Genomic DNA, 17998 nt, shown 5'->3' on the forward strand with positions numbered 1-17998 from the left:
TAGCCCCATGTTTTACAGATGAAAAACATAGCCAGGGAGATTAAATGACTTATCCAAGGTCACTGAACTTGATGGTAGGTCTTCTGACTACTAGTCTAGCTTGCTATTATCTGTTACTTTTCTTATAAATAGAAACAAGGGTGCTTCCTGTCATTTCTAGTATTTAGCATCATAAAAAAGAAAAGGAAGTAATTGAATCCAATCCATTTACCCCTGCTACTTCATCTCTGGTAAGTAACCAGTTGGTCATCTAGCTTCTGCTTGAATACTTCTAATGTTTGGAGAATCCTTTACTTAGTGGTGGTGGCCATTTTGGAAAGCTCTACTTGAAAGATGGTTTTGTGTACTGAACCAAAAATCTGCCTTTCTGGACCATCCTGGAATTGTCAGACCAGTAGCTTCCAAGGTGGGATGTGTGGAGGTATGCACAAGGCCATCCTTTGAGGTAAGGGAAGAAAATATCTGTGTATATTTATTTTTTATCTTAAAAAGAAAATTAGCTTTTTGCTAATATTTAAAATATGGCTTGATACGAGATCTCTGACTTGGCCTACATAGCATACCTATCATTTAGCAGGGATGATATTAAAAACAAAAAATTCTGTGGCTGAAGCACTGACCAATCAGAATGAATGATGGTCACAAGCAGTCTGGTCCAAAATCAGCCCTGCACACTAGATACCTGAGGGAAAACTGGGAATAACTAAATGTAAGTTGATGGTGGTTTGTTTTATTGCAGTTTATCTGTGAGTGGTTAAGTGGATTTAAGGCTTATCAAATGATTCTTGTGAATAACCACAAATTGAAGATAATATAATAAAACAAGCACAAGTGAACAAGTGGAAAATGATAGAGCCTTTTCCTTAACCTCCCACTAATCTGTCCTTTCAAGATAAAGTTACCATTTTAACAATGAGTGAGAAAGTGACAACTTTTCTAAAGGAACTAATTTTATGGAGAGAGTGTTTTGAAAACTAATATTTTGGAGTGTTTTCACCATTAAACAATTGCCAAAAACCAGATATCTATAAAAACTTATTTTTACACACTTAATAGTTAGAGATAGTCTAACCTATAAAAATATTTCAACAAGGATCATTTCCATGGGTTTAATTTGTTAAAAATATAACACCTTCCTCTTAACATTTAACAACAACTAATTGACATCTGGGAAGATTATTATTGTCAGATGAGATTGAAAAATGAGTATAATTTAGTAAATCTTCCATTCAGATATCCTTTCAGTTGGAACCCCATTATCGCCTTACTATCCTAATGAATAGAAATTCTTGTTATAACCACAAAAGGAAATAAGGTATACAAGTGTAGGAGTGTAGAGATTAATTAAATTAAAATTTTTTTTTCTGCAAGATGAAATGACAATACTTAGAAAACAAGTAAATTGACCAAAAAAATACTAGAGGTTAAAAATGAACTTAGCAAAGTTGCTTTCCTAAATACAATTCAGAATAGACTGAGATTGATTGATATGGAATCACTGATATGATTCCATCACTATGACATTCTGGGAAAGGAGGGAGAGCAGATCTATGGTTGTTTAGAAGCTGGGGTGGGGAGATTTACTATGCAAAGGGGCAGGAAGAAACTTTTTGGGTGAGAGTCTTGATTGCGGTGATGTATATACCTTGTTAGAATTCACAGAACTGTATACTTTATAAAGAAAGGTGAATTCCACTGAATGTAAATTCTGTCTCAATACACCTGACTTTAAAAAGTAGATTGAGAAAAGGTGATTTCATTCCCAAAGGGGGCAAAGATCAGTATATATGTGGGTGTTCATACGAGCGTTATAAAATGAAAATCACAGTGGAACAATAAAGGAAGATCCTTAATAGTAATAGCCTCTTTCCTGGTTGGAAAGACCAAAGACAGCCAAGCTGACATTGGGCACACTAGGGCCGGAGCGCGAGGTGGGGACTCGTGGTCCGACTGCGCAGGTGGGTTCCTGCCCGGGGGCGGGGCCTCGGGAGCGCGGGGCCTCGGGAGCGCTGGGCCTCGAGAGCCGGCTGCTGGGGACCGAAGTCTTGGAGTCCGGTGGCCGAGGAGACAGTGAGTGTGGTCCCTCGCCTCCCCGCCCGCCCCCAGGGCAGGCCCTCTGCCCCTAACCCTGCTCCCCCCACCTCCCACCATCACCACCCCCTGCGCTCCCGCCTGCCGCCCGCCCCTAGACCACCACTCAGTCCCGGGGCTCCCCTCCCCCATGCGGGCTCAGCGCCCTCGCCTGTAAGCTGCCTTTTCTCCCTCCCGGCAGTGGCCCCCACCCGCGACGACGAGATCCGGAAGGACGTGCAGGTGCCAGCAGTAGGGCCTATGGCTGCGGTGGAGCCTCAGCTGAGTGGGAACTTTAGGCCTTCGGAAGCCCGGCCTGGCCCGCCGGGATCCCTGGGGTGGGGCAGGGCCAAGTCCGGGCTGAGAGCTTTGTAGCGAGCAGAGGCCGGCCAGGCCTGGGGAGGCTGGAGGGGGGTTGGTGGGGCGTATGGGCGCCTTCACCCTGAGGACACCAGCTCCAGCTCTTCTTTCCTTACCCCTCACCCCACCCTTGGCCCCTGGGTCAGAACTACTACGGGCAGGTGCTGAAGAAATCAGCAGACCTCCAGACCAACGCGTGTGTCACTGCAGCCAGGCCAGTCCCCAAGCACATCCGGGAGGCCCTGCAGAATGTAAATGAGGAAGTATCCTTGAGGTAACGTGTCCTGTGCTGCCTCCATGAAGACCCCAGACATCATCTTTCTCAAAATATAGTGATGCCAGGTCACTAGGGAATTAACCCGTCTCCTCCAATCCATGGGGCTTGCCCTATCTATTATAAAACTGGTAAAGCACCGCACTGATTGATCATCTTATTGCTCTGTTGAAGAACTTCCAGTGACCCACACACACACCCCCTTTACTCACAGGATACATTCACACTCCTTGGACCTGAAATTCAAGCCTGTCCAGGTTGGCCCTCCCTTCCTAACCAACCTTGGCTCCCTCTGATGCACTATACTACTCTAGCCAGACCTTTCCCTTCCTCCTGCCATCAACACTGCCAAGATGATTTCTGCCCGGCATGTAGTTATCAATCTGGAATGCCTTCCCCCTGCTTGCTTGCTTTCTTTTTTTAATAAATAATTAATTATTTATTTTTGACTGCATTGGGTCTTCATCCCTACGCGAGGGCTTTCTCTAGTTGTGGCCAGCGGGGGCTACTCTTCGTTGCGGTGTGAGGGCTCCTTACTGCAGTGGCTTCTCTTGTTGCGGAGCACGGGCTCTAGGTGTGCGGGCTTCAGTAGTTGTGGCACGCGGGCTCAGTTGCTCTGCGGCATGTGGGATCTTCCCAGACCAGGGCTTGGACCCATGTTCCCTGCATTGGCAGGCGGATTCTTAACCACTGCACCACTAGGGAAGCCCCCCCACCTCCTTTCTACCTTCCAAATCCTACCTATCCAACGCTTCACTGATGTCCTACCTACTTTGTGAAGCCTTCTTTAATCCTTGGGCACCACTTCCCCAAACCACTATAACACTTACTTCCTGTGCCACTCAGCTTGTAAATAAATCATGGAAAATATTTTGTTTTTGTGTTTTATCTCCCTCGTTAAATACACTTAAGGGACAGAATTCTTGTCTTACCTTTCTTCTTCAATAACTAGCAAGTCCTGGACCTGCATAAGATGATCAGTTAATGCCTAACAAATATTTTAGTTGGTTTATTTGTCTTAGTACCTGGTACAGTGCCCATCAATTCAATGGTAAACAAAGCAGATAAGAGTCCCAGCCTTCATGGAGCTTCCGGTGTAGTGAGGGAGACTAAACATCTAAAGAGAAATTGAATGATGGAAGGAAGGAAAGGAGGGAGGGAAGGAGGAAGGATTTATAAGATTTAATGGTTCCACATCTTCTCGTCTCTAGAGGGAAAAAATGTGTATATATTTTCTGTTTCCCAGATATTATGGCTGTGGTCTGGTCATCCCTGAGTGTCTGGAAAACTGCTGGATTTTGGACCTGGGGAGTGGAAGTGGCCGAGACTGCTATGCACTTAGTCAGCTGGTTGGTGAGAAGGGACATGTCACCGGAATAGACATGACAGAAGGTCAGGTGAGGCAATTATTTCAAGGACAAGGAGGAAAAAATTCTGAAAAGCATTCTTTTAGAGATAAAGTTGTTTCCTTGTGACTCTTCAAGGATAATTTAAGAAGGGTGCTAAATGCAGTGCTCGCTTGTGCCATTACTGCTTCCTGACCTGGAAACTGAGAACTTTGACAATTAGGGTCTTCTCTGGGAGAACAGAGTCAAAGGTTTGATCTGATTTATGAATATCATGATGACTGAATGGAGTTTGATCTTGTCCTTTCTGCCATCTATCCTGAAAGATTTTCTTATTGAGTGAAGAGTTTATTCAAATAAAACCCATGTATCAAACAGGGGGTTTATGCCCCATTGAGTTGTCCCACTCTGTAGTATATCCTGTATGCCCAGATGAACCTTGTTTACGTACCTAAAACATTCTGGGGGGAGGATATTCCATTAGTAGTAGGAAACTTTAGGAAAAAATTAGTGCATTCAAAAATGTTGATTATCAAATCTATTTTTTTTCCTTCCTTTAGGTAGAAGTGGCTAACAAGTACATTGAATATCACATGGAAAAATATGGCTTCCAGTCACCCAATGTGACTTTTATTCATGGCTACATAGAGAAGTTAGGAGAGGCTGGAATCAAGAATGAGAGTTATGATATTGTTATGTAGGTCTATGTTCTTACTGTTGTGAATATAGCCCATTTCCTATTGAACACATGAATGTCACCACTTTTTGCTGAATGGATTCTTATTTGGGGGGTTAAACTAAACTTAGCATAACTTAATGAAGGGATGGAGCTGGCCTGGGGCGCTTGTAGTCCACCAGCCACAGAACACGCTAGCCTGAGAGAGAACGTATTTTAATTTTTTTTTTTTTCTTGGCTGCGTTGGGTCCTCATTGCTGTGCATGGGCTTTCTATAGTTGTGTCGAGCAGAGGCTACTCTTCATTGTGGTGCTCTGGCTTCTCACTGTGTTGGCTTCTCTTGTTGCAGAGCACAGGCTCTAGGGGCTCGGGCTTCAGTAGTTGTGGCATGTGGGCTCTAGAGCACAGGCTCAGTAGTTGTGGCACACGGGCTTAGTTGCTCCATGGCATGTGGGATCTTCCCAGACCAGGGATCGAACCTGTGTCCCCTGCATTGGCAGGCGGATTCTTAACCACCACACCACCAGGGAAGTCCTGAGAATGTATTTTAAACTTAACCGTGGTTTACAAATGAGCCCAGAAGACCAGCAAGGCCAATGAGTCTGCTTATACAATATGTTATCTTCAGTATTATTTTCATGGCAAATTATAGGATTCTGTGTTTCTGTTTTTCCTCTGAGTTGTCAAATCATGCCTTAATAAAACTGCCTTTGAGGAACTTAGCCTATTTACATGTGGCATAAGAAATGCCTTGTGCAGTAGGCATCTGGTCCCAGGTCATTTTTTTGCATGGTCAACATCAGGGCAGAAACAAATAAGCATGCCTCAGAATTTTTTCTGCACACTCAAAGTTGCTAACAATTTATTGAGATTTCAAACACTCTGTCCATCTCCCTTATCTTGGGACAAAGTTGAGTGTGGGGAAGAGAGGAGGGAGGTGGGAAGAATAGTGTAGCTTTGAGAAAATGGTGGGAACCACCTTTAGGGACTAAAAGGATTTGAAGGTGTCTAAGTAGCCTGCAGATGTGCTTGACATTCTGTCTATTCTTTTTTTAGATCCAATTGTGTCATTAACCTTGTACCTGATAAACAGCAAGTGCTGCAGGAGGTATATCGAGTGTTAAAGGTGAGGGGAAGAGGGAGACCAGTGGTCTTTGAACATCAGTGAGAGCACATGGGATATGTCCTGTTCTTGTCCCCTTGAGCTGAGAGCTCAAACTCTCAATTTATCCATTAAATTAGAAAGAGTGGCAAAATGTGGGAGTGACAGGAATACCCTAGATATGAATTTGTTTTGCTCTAGGTTGCAAAAGGTGATAAATCTGAGAGTCACGATTGTGATTGAATATGTTAAAATTTGCTTTCTTGGCTGTTTTTCCTCCTGCTTGCTGCTGTACATGATCCTAGAATAGCATCTGCAGAGCTGCGGGGACCTTTGGACTGACTACTAAGGTTATTTTGAATATACTTTCCTAGCATGGACGGTGTTTCTCAGGGATCCTTATTTTGTATCCATCAGGATTCCAGATCTTTGGGAAGTTGAGGAAGATGGATCTTTTCCATTAACTACTCTCTTAAAGGAAAACTTGCAGGAGCTCCACACCCTCTATATGTATCATGAGATGTATCTCTTCATGACAGAAGATAGAAGATTATGAGATTCTTGGTTTATAGGGCTGTTTTAGAGATCAAATAAGAATATCTATGTAGAAATGATTTAACAATGTCTTAATGAGTAGGCCATTGTATAGACCAGCTCACTGTTTTCACCAGGGCGTATGTGTAGAAGGTAGAGACATTACTATAGAATTTAGACGTCCATGCTCTTGAAATTAGCTGAATAAAATCTTAAAATTCCTGATCACTCATATGCCTGAGATTTTAAGGACAATGTTTTAAAAAGATAATGTGTTATTATAAAAATAAATAACATTACAAAAGTTATTTAATTTTTAAGGGAGAAGAGTTTATGAATACTGTTTACTTCTGTTAGTTCTGTAACAACCTGGCCTTGCTTTCGCTTCAGATTGGTTAAGCTTGGAAAGTTATTTTATTACCTGTTGAGTGGGGCACTGAAAAAAAAATCTTGGCAGTTGGTTATTGATTATAACTAGGGAGGCAGCTAGTAGTTATTTGTCCAAAAAGGGTCAGCTCAAGAACTTCTGTTGTTTTTTTTAAAACTTGATTTTAGCCCCTCATTCCTTTCTTTGCTATCTGGGACTAATGTAATCTTTAACCTTGTTTGGATTAATTCTGCTGTTTCAGCACGGTGGGGAGCTATATTTCAGTGACGTCTATGCTAGCCTTGAATTGCCAGAAGAAGTCAGGACACACAAAGTTTTAAGGGGTAGGTTTTTGTGTTTTATTTTGTTTTGAGGCAGATACTCGTCCAAGTACAGAGTTCCATCCTGCTAATATCCAGGATGAGGCTTTGTGATGTGGGAACATGGGATTCGCTCAGGAGGCTTAGGTTCTGTTCCTCCTCTGACACTCAAATCTGGTATGACCTTGGACAATTTAATTAATCTCTTTGAGTCGTGTGTTCCGTACTGTAAAATGTAGGTAATAATTCAATCTGCCTTATAGGGCTGTTATGAAGATTAAATGGGATAGTGAATGTGAAAAATTCTTTAAAAGCTCTAGTGTGGAAATGACGGCAACTGCTCCAGAGTTGATGCCTCCTTAATTCCCCGTGTTCTCATCATTATTGTGTTGTCGATTCCTTTACTGTCATTTTCATGGAGTCTCTGGACGTTGAGGAGATAAATGCATGTGTTTGGTCAGTCTGGTAATGAAATCAAAAGTTCTTAACTTTTAAGATAAATTATGTTAACTTTTTTCTTATTATACAAGAAGAAATGGATATTGTTAAAAAGTTGGAAAATAGGGAATTCCCTGGTGGTCCAGTGGTTAGGACCCCACACTTCCACTGCAGGGGACCCGGGTTCAATCCCTGGTCAGGGAACTAAGATCCCGAAAGCTGTGTGGCGCAGCCAAAAAAAACAAAAAGTTGGAAAATACAGAAAGAAAAAGTTACTACTAAGCACATAACCCAGGAATAACCTCTTTTAATAGCTTAGTATACACACTTTTAGGGGTTTTTTTTCCTGTGGGTGTGTATAATAATATTGGGAGTATGCTGCATACAGAATTTAGTATTCTAATTTTATTTAGCATATTTCCTAAGCCTAAAACTTTTAAAAAATTTTTAAATGTTTGTATTATACAACTCTATTGTACAGCTGTACCGTAATTTATTTGACCATTTCTCTATTGGTGATGATTTAGATTATTTTTAATTTGTTGATGTAATAAATTTAAAAACTGTAAAATGCCTTATGAACATTAATAGTAATTACTGTTCTAGTAGCAGATCATTATGAGATTAATCTGGAACTAAGAGGCAGTTTTGGAATTTTTCTAGTATGTTTTTTTACATTACAGTGCTTTTCAGAATGTGACCTAATACGTACATGAATATTATGATTGATAGAACCAATGCATTAGTGACTGTCCTGAAGAATGGTTCCCAGAGACCATTAGCTAGCATATCTGGTTTCAACCATGACTTTCTATACCTTGGGGGACACTCAGGTCCTTCTTCTATTTTTCTAGAACCTATGCTTTAAGTAATACCATAGCCTAATCAATTATACAGAAGAATAATTCCCTTAATACCTAGTTGTATTGGTTGATCTGTGATTTTTCTTTTTTTTAGGTGAGTGCCTGGGTGGTGCTTTGTACTGGAAGGACCTTGCTATCCTTGCCCAAAAAATTGGGTTCTGCCCTCCACGTTTGGTCACTGCCAATTTCATTACAGTTCAAAACAAGGAACTAGAAAACATGATCGGTAAGAAACAGCAGTAGGGACTGTTATAACTGCACCCTGAATGGTTCAAATTTGGTGATTATCAAGTGTCTCCTGAGTGAGTCTCATTGAAGGAGACTTTGTGTCATCTGGAAATCTCCATCTTGTCTCCTGTTTAATGGCAACCTCCCAAAGTTTGGCATTTAATAAAGCACTTTGAAGTTATTCAGTAAATAGAGTGATGTGCCCATAAAGATAATTGATGGCATGCAAAGAAGAAATCGTCTTTATAATATTAAGTCCTCATCTGCTGAGCAAACCAATAGCCGTTGGAGTGCTGGAGATGAACCAAGAGTATATTCTGTTTTTAGGTGACTGCCGTTTTGTTTCTGCAACATTTCGCCTTTTCAAACTCCCTAAGACAGGACCAACCAAAAGATGCCAAGTTATTTACAATGGAGGAATCACAGGACACGAAAAAGAACTAATATTTGATGCAAATTTCACATTTAAGGTAAATAAAGATTTCCGTGACTTCCAGCATTCTTCCTATTCTTTCCTTTGCTCCAGGAACCTTTTCTTAACCTTGCATTGCTTCTCACTTTTCTGGTCTTGGTGTATGTCTATATATATACACACACATATACATATACGTATATACATATTTGCTGAACTATTGAAAAGTAAGTTGCAGATATCATGACATTTTACCTTTAAATAGTTCAGCATGCATCTCCTAAGAATAAAATATTCTCCTACATAACCAAATACCATTACGACATCTAAAAAACTTTTCTATGAGAAATGTCATTCAGACATCAGATTAATGGAATTATAGAGAAAGAGGATGGAAAAATAGGAGAGGACTGCATAACAGTATTTCAGTTGTTTAATTGTATTGTGGGATTAAGGATTGTTAGTGTTTAATGATGACATTGACATTTCTACTACTCTTTTTAGAGTAGGTTTTGTTTTCTCAAAACAGAGACGTACAGGCTTTGGAATTAGATACCTGGTTTCATATTCTGGCTCTGTTATTTATTTATTACTCAGGTAAACTTGAATGTGCCACCAAAATTGTTTGAGATACAATTTGCTCCACTGTAAAAGTAGGGATAATAATACCTACATGGCAGAATTTCTATAAAGATTAGCAATAATATAGCAAAACATTGGTACTGGGAACTCAGTAAATAGAAGATACCGTCATGATTTGCTCCAAAGGTGGAAGAACTTTACTGTTTCCTCCACCTGATTTTTTTGTCTAGATAGCATTTTCAAATTTCTAAAATACTCCCTGGTGTAGCAGAGCCATTAATGCTTTTTCACTGATACACTGCCACTTGCCTGCTTCAATAGAGTCACAGGATCAGAGTGGGAAGGGCCTTTGAAATCATTACTCTGGTCTACTGGCTTTCAAAACAACATTTCTAATAGCAGAATTATTTTTTATTGAGATATAATTGACATATAACATTATATTAGTTTCAGGTGTACAACATAATGATTTAATACTTGTATGTATTGCAAAACGATCACCACAGTAAGTCTAGTTAATGTCCATTACCATACATATTTACAAATTGTTTTTTCTTGTGATGAGAACTTTTAAGATTTACTTTCTCAGCAACTTTCAAATATATAATACATTATTATTAACTAAAGTCACTATGCTGTATATTATATCCTCATGAGTTATTTTATAACTGAGAGTTTGTATCTTTTGATCCACTTTAGCCATTTTGCCCACTCTCTAACCCCCCCAGAATTATTTTTTTCAGCAAAATTTTATTTAAAAGACCAATACTTACTATGTGTCAGTCATTACTTTATATAACCCCGGTATCTGAAGGGATACAAGCAGAGTTTATCTGACAGGAGGAGGGATTGGACAGCTCAGAACCTCCTGTGTTTGCTCCTGGTTCCCAAGGCGTAGACCCTTTACACACCTCCCAGGCACCCTGGGACTCAAGGAAATACACTTTAAAAGCCACTAGTCCAAAGCCCTCATTTTAGCAATGAATAAGGTGAAACTCAGAGAGCAGTGGTTTTCTACGTTTGCCTCTGAGCAGAGACTAGACACTGGAGCCACGAGTGCCCTTTTTTTTGCACTGCCACCAAAGGAAAACTGATAACGACACTGGTCAATTCCATGTGGAAATAAGCATGAAGCTAGCAGCGAGGTCTGAACATGAGAAAATACTTATGTCAAAAGGTGTAGTCTCTTTATCTTGAGATATTGCTCGTTAGTAGAACTTCAGGGTGTTTTTCTTCTATTGAGACAAAAGTGGCATCTCTAAGAATGTGTTTTTCATGCTACCCTTCAGAAAGATGAAACTGTTGAAGTGGACGAAGAAACAGCAGCTATCCTGAAGAATTCACGATTTGCCCAAGATTTTCTGATCAGGCCAAATGGAGAGAAGTTGCCAACATGTGGAGGCTATACTGCTTTTGAAGCAAAGGTTTGCTCGGCTTTCAATTCCCTAACCTCAAACAGAGAACCATTTAAAAAATCGTTATGGTCACCACAGACTGCTAAAGCAAGAAACAAAGCATTGTTCTTTTAGTTGGCCACCATAACTTATTTCTAGCATTTTTGTACCTGTAAAATGATTTACCTTCATAACTTCATTTTCCTGGGCTTCCCTGGTGGCACAATGGTTAAGAATCCGCCTGCCAATGCAGGGGACACGGGTTCGAGCCCTGGTTCGGGGAGATCCCACATGCCGCGGAGCAGCTAAGCCTGTGTGCCACAACTACTGAGCCTGTGCTCTAGAGCCCGCAAGCCACAACTACTGAAGCCCGCGCGTCTAGAGCCCGTGCTCCGCAGCAAAAGAAGCCACCGCAGTGAAAAGCCTGCGCACCACAACGAAGAGTAGCCCCCGCTCACCTTTTTTTCTTTTAGAAAAAAAAGCTTAAAAAAAAAAAGAGAAAGAAACCATAAAGGAAATGACTACATAAAAATTGAAAACATCTATTCAGGAAAAAAAGCAAATAAAAAGATAAATGAGAGAAAATATTTGCAAAATATAATAGACAATCTCTTATAGAGCAATTAAAAAATGAATATCACTCTAATAGAAAATGGTTAAAGGAATTATTATAGGAAGTTCACAATGCTCTATGTGAACATTATAAATTTACTTATGTTTTCTTTTAGTACTTTTTAAAAATGAGATAAAATTTATGTAACATAAAATTCATTATTTTAACCATTTTAACGTGTACAATTTAGCAGCTTTAATATATTTATAAGGTTGTGCAACTATTACCACTGTCTAGTGCCAGAAAACTTTCATCACCTGCAAAAGAAATCCCATGCCCATTAAGCCCTCATTCCCCAATTTCCCCCTCTCGCACCCCTGGCAATAACTAATCTGCTTTCTGTCTCTGGATTTGCTTATTCTGGACATTTCATGTAAGTGGAATCATACACTACGTGGCCTTTTTTGTCTGGCTTCTTTTACTTAATATAATGTTTTTAAGGTTTATCCATATAGCAGTATTTCATTCCTTTTTATGGCTGAACAATAGTCCCTTGTATTAGGGACTAAAAATGAGGATAGACCTCATTTTTTTTTTTATCCATTCATCAGTTGATAGACATTAGGTTGTTTCCACTTTTTGGCTATTGTGAGTCGTGTTGCTGTGAACATGCATGTGTATGTGCTTCATGTACTTGTTGAGTAGTTGTTTCAATTCTTTTGGGTCTATATCTAGGAGTGGAATTGTTGGGTCATATGGTAATTCTCCATTTAACTTTTTGGAAAGCCACCAAACTGTGTTCTACAGAGGCTGCACCATTTTACATTCCTACCAGCAGTGCACAAGGGTTCCAGTTTCTCTGCGTCCTTGCCAACACTTGTTGTTTTCTGTTCTGTTTTGATCGTAGCCATCTTAGTGTGAAGTGGTACCTCACTTGGTTTTGATTTGCATTTCCCTAATGACTAATGATGTTAAGCATCTTCTCATGTGCTTGTTGACTGTATAATTTCTTGACCAGGTGTTTATTTTCTCTGGAGAAATGTCTTGTCCTTTGCCTGTTTTTAAATTGGGTAGTTTGTCTTTTTGTTGCAGAGTTGTAAGAGTTCTTTATATATTCTGGATACTGGACCCTTATCACGTACATGATTTGCAAAAACGTCTCCCATTCTGTGTGTTATCTTTTTATTCTCTTGATAGTGTCTTTTGATACATAAAAGGTTTTAATTTTGATGAAGTCCAGTTAGTTTTTCTTTGCTTGTGCTTTGGGTATCATCGCTAAGAATCTATTACTTAATCCAAGGTCATGAAGATTCTTCTAGGACTTCCATGGTTTGCTTTTCACATTTAAATTTTTACTTCATCTGGAATTTATTTTTTTTAAATGCTAAATTCCTCTTTTCCTTTCCTTTTTTTAAAATTAATTTATTTACTTTTCTTTTTATTTTTGGCTGCCTCAGGTCTTAGTTGCGCACGCAGGATATTCCTTGCAGCACCTGGGCTCTTCGTTATGGCGTGCTGGCTCCTCTCTAGTTGTGGCATTTGGGTTTTTTCTCTCTAGTTGTGACGTGTGGGTTTTCTCTCTCTTGTTGTGGCGCACAGGCTCCAGAGCACGTGGGCTCTGTAGTTTGCAGCACGCAGGCTCTCTAGTTGAGGTACACGGGCTTAGTTGCCCCACGGCATGTGGGATCTTAGTTCCCTGACCAGAGATCGAACCTGCATCCCCTGCATTGGAAGGTGGATTCTTTTTTTTTTTTTTTTTTTAATTTTTTTCTGCCTTTATTTATATTTTTAAATTTATTTATTTATGGCTGTGTTGGGTCTTCATTTCTGTGCGAGGGCTTTCTCTAGTTGTGGCAAGTGGGGGCCACTCTTCATCGCGGTGCGCGGGCCTTTCACTGTCGTGGCCTCTCTTGTTGCGGAGCACAGGCTCCAGATGCGCAGGCTCAGTAGTTGTGGCTCACGGGCCTAGTTGCTCCGCGGCATGTGGGATCCTCCCAGACCAGGGCTCGAACCCGTGTCTCCTGCATTAGCAGGCAGACTCTCAACCACTGCGCCACCAGGGAAGCCCTGGAAGGTGGATTCTTTACCACTGGAACACCAGGGAAGTCCTTGGAATTTATTTTAACATAAATATTCAGGTAGAGTGTGGCTATTTTTCTGAATATTAACTAGTCAAATTTTCCTATTTATTAATTCATTTCTCTGCTGTTTTGGAATGCTAATTTCTATCATATCTAATTTCTTAAATGTATATTTGAGCCAGTATTCCAGCATATTCGAAAATGAATATTTTCTAAAATGTCTTAGATTCATATTTAGAATTATTCTAGTAACTGAAATACTGGTGTAGCATTTTTTAAAGCATTTTATCACAGTTTGTCTCAGGTCATCTCTCACAACTTCCCTGTGAGGAAGGCAGATAGGTAGTTATAACAGATATTAGCATCTCTCTTCTTATTATTTATTTTTACCTTTTCCCCATTCGTGCTATCATAATTATTTTATTAATCTATTCATTATTTTATAGTATTTTATTATTTAGAACAGGCTTAGTGATGGATTTCAAGTCTCTTTTGTCTGATAGAACTTCCTTTTTTTAAAAATTTTTTAAAAAATTTATTTTATTTATTTATTTTTGGCTCTGTTGGGTCTTCGTTGCTGCACCTGTGCTTTCTCTAGTTGCGGTGAGTGGGGGCTACTCTTCATTGCGGTGCACAGGCTTCTCATTGTGGTGGCTTCTCTTGTTGCGGAGTATGGGCTCTAGGCACGCGGGCTTCAGTAGTTGTGGCTCGCGGGCTCTAGAGCGCAGGCTCAGTAGTTGTGGCACACGGGCGTAGTTGCTTCGTGTGTGGGATCTTCCTGGACCAGGGCTTGAATCCATGTTCCCTGCATTGGCAAGTGGATTCTTAACCACTGCACCACCAGGGAAGCTCCTCTGATAGAACTTCTAACATTCACCAAAGTCATTACAGTGATGCACCTCAAGGCACTGGATGTTGGAAGCCCAGGGAAATAAGCTACTGATCTTGCTGGGGCAGGGTGGTGGCACAGCTTGGGGTTTAAGTACACAGGTCTTGGAGTCAGACAGACTAGGTTCAAATCTTGGCTCTGCCACTTATGTGTGATCTCGGATACCTTAACTAACCTCCCTAAACCCTCAGTTTCCTCATGTGTAATGGGGAGGTAATAATCCCTTTTTTCCTCAGGTTGTGAGAATCAAATGGAATGATACATGTAAATGTTGGCCAATGCCTGGCAAATAATACATACTCAAGAAATAGAGGTGGTTATGGTTATGAACTTGTATTTGTTAATATTCTTGGTCCCTTGGAACCGTGTTCTATGTATTTGAGTTCTGACCATCTTTGCAGGATTCTTTTGTCATTCTCTCATAAACCCTTTCTCATGAGCTCAGAATTTCTGTAATCTTTTCTGCATGAATTTTACTTTCTGTTGTTTATATTTCATAGAAATTTTGGATATGTGGGGCACACATTGATACACAAGTAGCTCTTGTGCCTTTTCCTCCCCCACCCCTTTTGTTACCTCACAAACAGTCTTGTTTTTTTGTTTTTTTTTTGGCCACACTGGGCAGCTTGTGGGATCTTAAGTTCCCCAACCAGGGACTGAAGCCGGGGCCCTGGCAGTGAAAGTGCCGAGTCCTAAACCAGTGAACCTCCAGGGAATTCCCAAGTAGTCTTTAAGAGTAAAGCTTATTGGGAGTTCCCGGGTGGCCTAGTGGTTAGGATTCTGGGCTTTCACTGCCGTGGCGCAGGTTCGTTCAATCCCTGGTTGGGGAACTGAGATCCTGCAAGCCAGATCACTCTCCAAAATGGTAAATTTGTACTTGAGGAAGTTCAGTTGGAGACAAGAATCCTGGGGCCAAAAAAACCTGGTATGTTCTTGTTTGGCCACTATTACCAGCATGAATCAAGTTCAAGCTAAGTGTAGAAACCGCCTCTAGAGGTAAAGAGCGATTTTCTTTCTTTGCTTTATTCGGTTCTTGAGCACTCTGCTATTGTCAACTCTTCTGTGTTTCTAAGGAGGTAACTTTTGGGGGGAAAGTAGAAAAAACTTGAGTTCTTACTTTTCAGTCCATTACATTTCATGAATGTGTTATTGGTCTTTTGAAATTCTTGGTATTTCACTGATAACAAAATCTTGCTGGTCAGAATCAATGTCTATCTTGAAATATTTTCATCATTCTAATTCTCCTGTACCTGGTTTCCTGAATCCTGGCTCTAAAAGCTGTCAGAAAATTAGTTACATGTAAAGGGAGTCTTTTCTCCAGCCATAACACTTCCACTGCACTCCGGCTGGGAAACTGTAGTTAAATGAGTTTGCTTCTGCAGGAGATGCTTTTCTACTAGCATAGCTCTCCTAGCTAGCAGCACCTCATGTGCAGGAGGGTTCCTGACCTCAGGCCGGAATGCAACATTCTACATGTTTGAACTGGTTTATCATAACAATCTCCCATCTGTCCTAGCTTATTTCTTTCAGCCTATGGTTGTGCCATTGTCTTGCCATCAGCTCCACGTTTCTGAAATGGGAATAATTGACACTGAAGGAAGATGTAAAGAATGAAACAACTGTGTGTCCTAGAAATATAACCTTGTGCTCTCGGGGGAGGACAGTCTTATCTTTTTTATGGAGGACCTTAATGATAGATTCCTGAGTACCGTAAGCAGGCGGCATGTAGAGAATTGCTTGTATTTCTGTTTTCCTATCAGTTACTGCAGTAGAGGAATGAAAGTACTGCTTGTTACTGAGGGTTGACTCGATAATGACTGTTTTTGAGAGCGCTTCTTTTCTTTTTTCTTCTTCTCCTCCTCCTCCTCCTTTTTTAATCCTGAGAAGCAAAATGTATTTTGCTATTTAAAAGAATTATGTTATTAAAACACTGCAGCATCTGAAATGATGCAAATAGGAGGTGTGCTATGTACTGTCTTGCTCCAGTTAACAGTCGTGGTAGTAATCACATGACAACAGTAGTAATAGTATAGAGGACCTAGCCTTTATCGAACAGTTAATATGTTGAAGGCACCACGTCATTTACTCTTCACAATACCCCTTATCTTCATTTTACAGATGAAGAAACAGGCTCAGAGAGATTAATTTGCTAATCCAAGGTCACACAGCTAGAAAGCAGTGAATCTGAACCCACGTCTGATTCTAGAGCTGACATTCTTAAGCAATATGCTGCACTACCTCTCCGTATCTATACTGTTCATAGAAGCACAAGATGTTGGTGCTGGAAAGGACTGCTTGTCAAGGTGTCCCACCTTTTATTTCTTTCAAGTCTTGAGAGCTTTTTGGGCTGAAAGCATGCATTTGGAAGTGATATTGATATCACTTGTACACCCTTCTATTTGCAGTGACCACCAATAAATAATAAGAGTGTAAATGCATGTTTAATGAATTCACTTTCATTATTTAAGGTGGCTTGTTCATACTCTTGACTTCCAACCTTTTTGCCTAGTTTTTCTCTGACCCCGTTGGCACTGCTCGTGGAGGTATCTCATTTGAAGATGAAAGGAGGAAAAATAAAGACTGCCGTCTTATCTTTTGAAAATTCCACTTACTCTGCCCTGAAATCTTGCTGGTTGTGGTTGGCAATCTCAACATCTGAACATCAGCAACTGCTAATGAGGGTCCTGGTATCTGGGACTTACCTCCTTCTCTTGCACACATTTCTAGAGATTAGAGTAAGGGAAGGGAAGAAGTTTCAGCATTTCAGTAGCTCAGTTCCAAAAAGGTAAAAGGCACAAACAAATGGGAATCCCACAAAACGAAACAAAGCAGAATCAACTCTCTTGGCCCCAAAGGGAACACCTTTCCAAAGCTGTAAATGAAGTTTACCTTGAAAGTAGTGATAACTTGATTAGAAACTTCAGGAAAAGACAGCTACCTTTATAAGTTAGTGACTGATGCTACTCCCAGGACCTCACAGAATTGTAAAATTTTATCCTCCTAGGTAAATCAACCTAAGTCCAACTGAAATGTTAGTGTTTGGGTCTGTTGAAACACCTTTAACGTGTCCTTTCATTTTGGTTTGTCTTTTGACAGGATATAATCACAGATCCATTCAAGCTTGCAGAAGGGTCTGACAATGCGAAGTCCAGAAGTCCCCCTGAAGCTGCCAGCGGCTGCCGAGGCACAGAGAAGTGCTGCTAAAACAACAGCTGACCAGGAGACAGTGGGCAGGAGGTGAAAGAATGAGTTACACATGTCTTAACCTGCTCTTCCCCACAGCCCATATCACAAGAAAGAATAAAAGGCAAAACTCCACCGTATTTTAGATAAAAATTAATGAATTATTTTTACAAAGTATTAATTAAAGGTTCACAGCAAGATCATCTAAAGACTAGTTAAGCAGTTTTTCTCTTAACCGAGTCTGGTGCCACCTAGTGTCCAGAAATGGAACTGAGAAGCAGTGTGAAAGCTTGGCTGATGGGCAAGAAAGGCTTCAGAAATAACAG

General features: G+C 40.5%; 1 protein-coding gene across 1 annotated transcript; it reads left to right on the forward strand.

The window, feature by feature from the left end:
* The first annotated feature begins 1981 nt into the window (after positions 1–1981).
* AS3MT (arsenite methyltransferase) lies at positions 1982–17881 on the forward strand. Its single transcript, XM_082408439.1, has 11 exons — positions 1982–2070; positions 2273–2313; positions 2577–2704; positions 3951–4101; positions 4611–4747; positions 5783–5852; positions 6992–7073; positions 8445–8576; positions 8906–9048; positions 10862–10996; positions 17586–17881. Coding segments are annotated over exons 1-11 (1128 nt in total). The 5' UTR covers positions 1982–2069; the 3' UTR covers positions 17694–17881.
* Positions 17882–17998: the final 117 nt, after the last annotated feature.

The sequence above is a fragment of the Balaenoptera borealis genome, assembly GCF_965194805.1.
Source record: "Balaenoptera borealis genome assembly, chromosome: 10".
Taxonomy (NCBI): domain Eukaryota; kingdom Metazoa; phylum Chordata; class Mammalia; order Artiodactyla; family Balaenopteridae; genus Balaenoptera; species Balaenoptera borealis.

Excerpts from the sequence above, each read along its gene's own strand:
- AS3MT (XM_082408439.1), top strand. Across the intron at positions 4,748-5,782 it reads GAGAGTTATGATATTGTTAT|ATCCAATTGTGTCATTAACC; the intron begins GTAGGTCTATGT and ends TTCTTTTTTTAG. Across the intron at positions 5,853-6,991 it reads AGGTATATCGAGTGTTAAAG|CACGGTGGGGAGCTATATTT; the intron begins GTGAGGGGAAGA and ends CTGCTGTTTCAG.